The sequence below is a fragment of the Physeter macrocephalus genome, chromosome 13, assembly GCF_002837175.3.
Source record: "Physeter macrocephalus isolate SW-GA chromosome 13, ASM283717v5, whole genome shotgun sequence".
Taxonomy (NCBI): Eukaryota; Metazoa; Chordata; class Mammalia; order Artiodactyla; family Physeteridae; genus Physeter; species Physeter macrocephalus.
Window position 1 is genome coordinate 293786 of NC_041226.1, and position 9397 is coordinate 303182.

Consider the following 9397-nt stretch of genomic DNA (forward strand, 5'->3'; position numbering starts at 1 on the left):
AGCCTGTGCTCTAGAGCCCACGAGCCACGACTACTGAGCCTGTGAGCCACAACTTCTGAAGCCCACGCGCCTAGAGCCCATGCTCCGCAACAAAAGAAGCCACCGCAATGAGAAGCCCGTGCACCGCAACAAGCGAAGCCACCGCAATGAGAAGGCCGCGCACCGCAACGAAGAGTAGCCTCCGCTCACCGCAACTAGAGAAAGCCCACACACAGCAACGAAGACCCAACACAGCCAAAAATAAATAAATTTATTTTTTTAAAAAACCCACAAACCAAAAAGCTACATACAGATTGGCAGAAGATACTGGTAGTGCTTACAAATGACAAAGGATCAGTATGCAGAATAACTAACTTCAATACGGAAAAACATACACGTATACACACGTACACACACACACACACACAGAGTTTTAAATGGGCAAAAGAAATGAACAGGCAATTCACCAAAGAGGAAACCCAAATGTCCACTAACTGAAAAGATGCTCACATTACCTCATCAGTAATCAGGGAAATGCATATTACACTGACCTACCATTTCACACCCAACTGACTAGCCAAAATTACAAAGTCTGAGCAGATCAAGTGTTGGCAAGCACAAAGAGCATGTTCTGCTGACAGTAAAAAAAGAAACTGGTAACTGCTTTGCAAAGGGAAAGCCCTCTAAAGTGGCACAAACCTGATGTGACCCAATATCCTACTCCTGACACGTGTCCGAGAGAAACTTAAACGACCGAGACTCGTTCTGTGGCCCTTTTCATTCTGTGACAAACTGGGGGAAAACCTGAATGCCCGCCAACAAGAAAATATACTGTGGCAAATACACATGGGATCTGTACAGCTAGAGTTTATATGTATTAATGAGGGTAGGTCTTAAAATACTGAGAAAGCAGCAAGCTGCAGAGGGAGGGACTATGAAACAATACTATATTGATTTATGGACACAATGTGGTAAAAGAATGAAAAATAAGAAAGGGAATACTGTCGGGGTGCACATTAACTGGGAGTAGGATACACAGGGGCTTCAATTATATTTACTATGTTTTATTTCTTAAGTTGGGTGTAAATTCTCCACTCTTCAAATTCCTGAAATATTTTATAAAAAGATCATGCAACTATCTTACCTTGTGTTGGCAAACAGTTTTTTTTGTACTTTTCTACCTGGGTTCCTGAAGAAACTTGACTCTTTTGAAATCGAACTGATGACTTCTATAGTATGAGAAAATTTTGAATATAAAATTAGTATTAGTTTACACATTAGGACAAGGAATGAAACTAACAGAACTCAGCTTGCAATGGGACTGTTTTAAGTGTGTTCATTTATGCTGTTTTCGTTTGTTGCTACAGGCCAGAGTGAACAAGCTGCTACTAGGAGTGAACTACACACACACGCACACGCCGCCTCTGGAAACACATGCATTCCTCAAGTGAAGGCATAACAGACAATGTAAAACAAAACAGTTTTTTGTGACCGTTACCAGAGCGGCCAGAGGAGAGGACAGGAACTCATGGTCAGACAGCAGAAGACTGCTCACCACTGGCCCTTCCACAGCCCCCAGGTTTAGAGGTCAAGGTAGATGTCCTCCTTGCTCCCCACCACCACCTCCAACCAGATCTCCTTCTCTCCTCCCTACTAACCACCCCCGCCCCCAGCAAGTCTCATGTCCGTGTACCCCGCGTGCCAGGCGAAGCCACCCCAATACCTTAGCTGCCATCTCTACACCTGTTCTCTCCCACCCTGGCCATGCGCTCCAATGGACAAAGTCTAGAACCAGTCATTATTAATATCTGCAATTATGAAGAACTGTAAAAATATCAATGTCAAAGCATTCAAATCCAGAATGTGGGACATTCTACAAAATAATTAAAAATTATCCAAAAAGCCAGTGCCATTTAATAAAGTGCCAAAGTATTTAGGGGTGAGTTGCCACAATTTCTGCAATTACCTTCAAATGGTTCAGCAAAATACCTATACAGCAACGTGGCAAAACGTGACCAATGGTTGGATCTCGGTGAGCAGTCAGGCGTTCATCATACTATTCTTTCAACTTTCTCTGTTTGGGGCAGCTTTCATAATAAAATGTTTGGGGGGCAGAATTCCATCTTCTGACTACCGTGTCCTGTCCTTCCAGCTCACCCCTCTGAGACCCTCACTCCAACAATGCTTACAGCCTACAGGGTCCCACAATTCACTGATCTACATGTTTTCTGTGTCCCCCAAAACCTACGCCCTCCTTGAGAAGCCTGAATTCATGGTTCACTGCAGGCAGTCCTGTTGTATTTACACACTGTCAACTTCCAGCCCCTCTCACTCTGTGGGATTCACCTGGATGACCACACCTCTGCTAAAGTATCGATATTGCTCTCCACCACCCTACACCCAAAAAGCTGAGTAAGGAAAGGTAACGCAAACAATTCCCACTTGGAACATATAATCTCTGACCTACGTGGGCCCCTAGTGCAGCCCAGGAGTCAGACCACACTTTGCCCTTTGCTCTCCACTCTCGTGGACCCCAATCCGCCCCTCCAGCCTCCCAGAGTGTCCTCCATCCTCACTCTCAGCAGATGCCCGAGCCCCCATTCCCCGAGGGAAGCTAGAGGGTCGGGGGGAACGTCCCACCAACGGACCCCACACGTCCAGCCCCAGGTCCATGGCTGAGGCCCCGTCACCAGGCACGGACGTCGAGCTCCCGGCCGGGTGGGCGCCTCCACTCCCCCTAAAGCCGGTCTCCTCTCCTTCGGCTCGCAGCCTCGGCAACCCACACACTCTCTCCTGCATCCGTATTTCCCTATTGAATCAATCCTACCAATACATAAGCATGTGCTGATTTTCCCATCTTAAAAAAAAACTGCTTCCCCTACAGCTACTGCCCCATTTCCTTACTGTTACTGCAAAACTTCTCCACAAAGCTTTATACTCTGCCTGAAACCTCTCGCTCTCTTACCCGGTCAGGCTTTTACCCGGCATATCCGAGGGCCCATCTTCAGTTCCCCGCTCTACTCGGCAGCAGCCTCTGGGGCACCGGCCTCTCTGCTGCTTTACTTGGCCCTCAGGACACCACGCTGGCCTCCTTTACTTCAGACTCGGGTTCATTCTCCTCCCCGCCATCTTCTCACAACCTGGCCAGGACCCGGGACCCTTCCCCGTCCACGCCTTCGGCCCGAGCGATCTCTCCCACATTACGAGGGCCCCAAAGTTCTCGCTCCGACCTGAGCTTCTCTGGATACACGCGCAGCCCCGCCTGATGTCCACCTGATGTCTAGTAGGCATTTCGAGCTCACCTGATCTAACCTGAGCTCCTAACCAACACCCACACCCCCAGGAAAAGCGTGCTCTCTTCTTGTGGGGACTCACGGTAAAGGGCCAAAAAAACCACACTCAACTTAGAAGCCGTTCCCGCCCCCTCTCCTGCTGTCACACCCCATCCCCAGTTCCTCAATAAACCCGGTCCACCTGCAGCAATCCCCCAACTGGTGTCCTGATGGCGCCCAAACGCCCACTTCAGGCCACTGGTACGTCTACAGCAGGGAGGGTGGGCTCACCAAAACAGAGGCGGCGGCCACCCCTTCCATCCAAGCCCTGCAGGGCTCCCCGTCTGCCTCAGAGGGAAAAGGCGATGCTCACAGGCAGTCACTAAGGCCTCACGAGAGCGGCACCGGCGCCCTCGAGCCGCCTCTGGTCCCATCCCCCGCTCAGCTCCTCACGGACCCTGCTCCCCCGGCCTCGGGGCTCCTGGCCCACGTCTCAGCCTGCTCACTGCGCCCTCTTCGGGCCGTTATTCCAACGTCGCTTTCGCAGGAGGGCCTCCCCAGCCATCCCGTAAAAACTGCAACACCCTCCCCCCAGCAGTGATCCGCCTCCTGGCTTTCCCTCGAGTTCTCGCCGCTACGTCCCACACCATATGCTCCACTCATCTTTCTCCCACGGCTGGAATCCAAGCTCCAAGAGGACAAGGAAGTTTGTCTGTTTTATTCATTGCTTGATCTCCAGTGCCTCAGAGCCGTGACTGGCACATCACAGTTGTGAATACAGACGAATAAAAAAACAAATACTTGATTTAAAGGGATCACGTGCAAAAAAAAAAAAAAAAAAAAAACTCTGCAAAAATTTTACTTACCCTGTTTTAACTGAGATTACCTGCCTATTGTGTTATAATTCCTTTATAAGAACTATAAAAATGAATTTGAAAACTATCTCTATAGCGATGCACAAAAGAAGTATTTAATTGTGGTAAAATACACATAACACAAAATCACCATCTTAACCATGTTAAGACGTACACGTTAGTGGCGTTAAGTACATTCACACCACTGTGCAGCCATCACCACCATCACCTCCAGAACTCTTCACCTTGCAAAACTGAAACTGCCCTCACTAAACAGCAGCTTCTCATTCTCCCCTCCCCCAGCCCTGGCACCCACCCTTCTACTTTGCTTCTACGAATCTGACTGCTCAAGTATTTAGCATCTCCCCAACGTGACAAAACCTACCATGGACCCGTCTCTTCTCGAGGCCGTCACGCACTGACCCATCCTGGCGCTGCTCTCAGTGGCTTCGGCTTTCTTCCAGGCATCTAGTCGGAATCTTTCCATCACTTTTATTTCCTCCCGGAGGTCTGTGTTCTCTTTGACCAACATTTCTATCTGGCTTCTAAGACGGCCGTGTGTACTGGACCATTTTGCTTCCTTTCTTTTCAAATCTTCCTGCAAATCTGCTATCTGCTGCTTCAAAGCCTCTCGGGGGGAGGGGGAGGGAAAGCATTACTAGAACTGAAACAATGCAAGAGAAGAGACAAGACACATCAACAAAACAGAATTGCCAGCCTATCACAGACAGCAGAAAAGGGAAGGCTTAGCGAATCACACGTCTATAACACTGGGTTTCTCAGGAAAAGGAATGGGGATCAGGCTAGAGTCTCACCTCATGCCATCCAGAAGTCAGGAGAAAGAGGAGGCAGACACCGCTCGGGAGCCGGCGCATGACACTGCCATGAGGTAATACAGGTCTAAGCTAAGACAGCAAGTGAAACAGAAAGAGATGGATGGGGTCATCTGGCGAAGAAAACGGGACCAGGGACCCATGAGTAACCGAAGGCAGAGCAGAAGGAATAGGAGACCCCAAGTCAGAACCCGGCCCTGAGGCTGGGCCTCTCTGGACTCAGGAGAAGGACCGGGCCTCAGACAATGAGCTGTTTCAGACGGACCGAGTGACAGAAGTGCAGAAACTCCTGGAAACGCCTGGAAGCTATTTGCAACTGTATGAACAGAAGTCAGTCACCTGCACCCACCTGGGTACAAGCTATGGCGAGTGGCTGAGGGTGCAGGAAAGTTGACCCAGAAGCAAGAAAGCGTCTCCAGCAGCCGGGAGCCCCATCGGCCGAGCCTGCCTCACGAACACGCGTGTGCCCGGATACCCGCCCCCCTCGGAAGACTCACGACCGTCAGCACAGCAGCGCAGAGAGCAGAGGGAGAAACCGGGGCTCCAAGGGCCCCCGCTCGGGGTGTGACGCCACAGAGGGGCTCTGCAGCGGCCGGGGCGAAGGCTCGCGTCCCAGCTCTGTACCTTGGCAGCGCGCGGAGCAAGGTCATTACCTTCCTGAGCGCCTGCCTTCCTATTATAAACTGTGGGCGCAGCCGAGAGACGAGCGATGTCTAGCTGGCAACCACCGCCATCGTGCGGGAAAAGAAACTCGTTACTACTAAAACGGTAACGCGTTAAGTCTAAATGAGTTAAGAGTTCAAAGCCAAATAAGCCAGAGGTAGACAACTGCTATACGGCACCACTTATACGTAGAATCTTAGGGGGAAAAAAGCTGACTTCAAAGAACAGAACGGTGGTTTCCAGGGGCTGGGGGGAGAGGGAAATGGGGAGATATAGGTCAAAGGATACAAACTCTGAGTCATAGGAAGAGTAAGTTCTGAGGAGCTAAGGTACAGCATGGTGACTGTAGTTAATAACACTGTGCTGTATACCTGAAAACTGCTGAGAGAAGATCTTAAATGTTCTCACCACACACACGCACATACAGAGTTAACTTAATTGTGGTAATTATTCCACAGTGCATACATATATCAAATCATCACACTGTATACTTTAATACGTACAGTTATATATTTCAGTTATTCCTCAATAAAGTTAAAAATGCAAAAGCAATATTTATAACATATCTGCTATCTATCAGGTACTGTTAAAGTCCTTGAATACAAAGAACGAAACACAGATCGCAGGGGACTTCTGTTAGGAGGTGACAGGGACCTGGGAGAGAAGCAGAGCAGGCCGGAGGGGTCAAGGCTGCTGGGCAGGAGGCACGTGCACGAGGCCAGCCATGGTCCTAACCACGGGAGCCTCAGCGAACAGAGTGCTGAGAGAGGCTGAGGACATGCTGCGTGGCGGCTGCCCGGGGACGCACGTTCCCAGAAGCACCAGCAGACACACCACGAAGAAAGGTGCCCGCCCAGTTGTACAACATCAAGAGGCCAGCCAGCTGGGGAGGGTTGTAGATGATGTGAAAAAGGCAGAAAGACACCAGATCTTATAGGAACTCGAGGCCATCGTAAGGGCTGGGGCTCTTATTACAAGAAAAAAGTAGAGTCGTGAAAGGGCTGCAAGCAGAGGGGACGTGCCCTGACTTCCGTCAGGAAGGATCACTGGCCACTGTGTGGGGAGAAACCACGGGGACAAGGGCAAGAACAGAGGCCGGGCAGCCGGCGAGTCCAGTAACTCGGACGTGGAAACTCAGACCTGGGCAGGTGTTCTGACAGAATAGCATGGGGTGTAGGAGAAAGAGAGGAGAAGGACTCTCATTTCTGGCCCGAGCTGGAGACGGCTGGGGAGGGTGATGGGACGGGACGTGAGGTGTCCAGCCACCGCTCAGACACACTGGCCACGCAGAGAGCGGTCCAGGCCGGGGCTGACGTCCGGGAGCCTTCAGCATATTAAGCATTATTTAAGCCAAGAAACTAGACAAGACCATCAAGGAAAGACAGATCAGCCTCCCTGCTGGATGAACTCCACCATTAAGTTCAAGAGGAGGAAAAGCAAGAGGAGACGAGACGGTAACCGGAGCATTCGGCGCCCCGGGACCCATGAGCTGCTAAACTGCCGCCGGGGCTGTCCCTGGGAGGGGGGCCAGCAGTGCCACAGAAGCGGGTTCGGAACAGCAGTGTGGACAAAGCCCAACGGAAGCACTGAGAAAACAAGAGGCAAGATTTGGAGGCAGAGATAAAGACAACACTTTCAAGGCATCTGCTGCGAAGAACAAAGCAAGAGGGGTGAGGCCGGCAGGGGGTGTGGAGTCGCAGTCCAGCAAGCGCGTACACTGAGGGAAGATCCAGCGGGGGGAGGCACCGCATGCGACCTCGTGGGCACGAGGTGGCCCCAAGGGGAGGACCAGGGGCAAGTTCTCAGCCAGGCTGAAGCAGGGCCTTCAGGGGAGAGCGAGGCCACAGGATGGGAGGGCCGAGTAGGGGGACAATGGCACAGTCCTCCAGGGTGTGGGGTGGGAGGGGACAGAGCACGACAGGCCCGCCTCAGGTTGTGCTAACGACTTAAAGTGAGCCTGTTCCCAGTGAGGTTTCTCTTTCAGCTAAATTAAGTGTTATGAGCACAGAGATGGCGTAGGCAGGAAATGCCAGGGATGTAGTTTTGCCACACAAAATATGACCACTTGACAGGCTTCCCTGGTGGCGCAGTGGTGGAGAGTCCGCCTGCCAATGCAGGGGACACGGGTTCGTGCCCCGGTCCGGGAAGATCCCACATGCCGCGGAGCAGCTGGGCCCGTGAGCCATGGCCGCTGAGCCTGCGCGTCTGGAGCCTGTGCTCCGCAACGGGAGAGGCCACGACAGTGAGAGGCCCGCCTACCGCAAAAAAAAAAAAAAAAAAAAAGAAAAAGAACTCTCCAGAAAGTTAGCACACAGGGAACCTACCTCAACATAATAAAGGCCATATACGACAAACCAACACCAAACATCATTCTCAATTGTGAAAAACTGAAAGCATTTCCTCTAAGATCAGGAAAAACACAAGGATGTCCACTCTCACAGCTATTATTCAACATAGTTTTGGAAGTCCTAGCATCGGCAATCAGAAGAAAATGAAATAAAAGGAATACAAATTGGAAAAGTAAAACTGTCACTGTTTGCAGATGACATGATACTAGAGAGAATCCTGAAGATGCCACCAGAAAACTACTAGAGCTAATCAATGAACTTGGTAAAGTTGAAGGATACAACATTAATGCAAAGAAATCTCCTGCATTCCTATACACTAATGATGAAAAATCTGAAAGAGAAATTAGGGAAACTCCCATTTACCACTGCAACAAAAAGAATAAAATACCTAGGAATAAACCTACCTAGGAAGACAAAAAGACCTGTATGCAGAAAACTATAAGACACTGATGAAAGAAATTAAAGATGATACCAACAGATGGAGAGATATACCATGTTCTTAGACTGGAAGAATCAATATTGTGAAAATGACTATACTACCCAAAGCAATCTACAGATTCAACGCAATCCCTATCAAATTACCAATGGCATTTTTTACGGAACTAGAACAAAAACTCTTAAAATTTGTATGGAGACACAAAAGACCCCGAATAGCCAAAGCAGTCTTGAGGGGAAAAAACGGAGCTGGAGGAATCAGACTCTCTGACTTCAGGGTATACTACAAAGCTACAGTAATCAAGACAATATGGTACTGGCACAAAAACAGAAACATCGATCAATGGAACAAGATAGAAAGCCCAGAGATGAACCCACGCACCTATGGTCAACTCATCTATGACAAAGGAGGGAAGGCTATACAATGGAGAAAAGACAGTCTCTTCAACAAGTGGTGCTGGGAAAACTGGACAGCTACATGTAAAACAATGACAAAGGATTAATCTCCAAAATATATCAACAGGGCTTCTCTGGTGGCGCAGTGGTTGAGAGTCCACCTGCCGATGCAGGGGACACGGGTTCGTGCCCCAGTCCGGGAAGATCCCACATGCCGTGGAGCGGCTAGGCCCGTGAGCCATGGCCGCTGAGCCTGCGCGTCCGGAGCCTGTGCTCCACAACGGGAGAGGCCACAATAGTGAGAGGCCCACGTACCGCAAACAAACAAACAACAAAATATTTATAGATAGATAGATATATAAACAGCTCATGCAGCTCAATATTAAAGAAACAAACAACCCAATCCAAAAATGGGCAGACCTAAACAGACATTTCTCCAAAGAAGACATACAGATGGCCAAGAAGCACATGAAAAGCTGCTCAACATCACTAATCATTAGAGAAATGCAAATCAAAACTACAATGAGGTATCACCTCACACCGGTCAGAATGGTCATCATCAAAAAATCTATAAACAATAAATGCTGGAGAGGGTGTGGAGAAAAGAGAACCCTCTT

At 49.6% G+C, this 9397-nt stretch overlaps 1 protein-coding gene across 5 annotated transcripts in view; it reads right to left on the reverse strand.

Moving 5' to 3' along the window:
- CPAP (centrosome assembly and centriole elongation protein) overlaps window positions 1–9397 on the reverse strand; it is a 56475-nt gene that overhangs the window by 7004 nt on the left and 40074 nt on the right. For 4 of the 5 annotated variants that reach the window (XM_028497411.2, XM_028497410.2, XM_055089401.1 and 1 more), the window contains 3 exons: window positions 4921–5010; window positions 4491–4733; window positions 1124–1208 (listed from right to left, as the gene is read on the reverse strand). In XM_028497411.2, coding sequence (XP_028353212.1) covers window positions 1124–1208; window positions 4491–4733; window positions 4921–5010 — 418 coding nt within the window. The remainder of the gene's footprint in view (window positions 1–1123; window positions 1209–4490; window positions 4734–4920; window positions 5011–9397) is intronic. The other variant, XM_055089403.1, reaches the window with a different exon arrangement.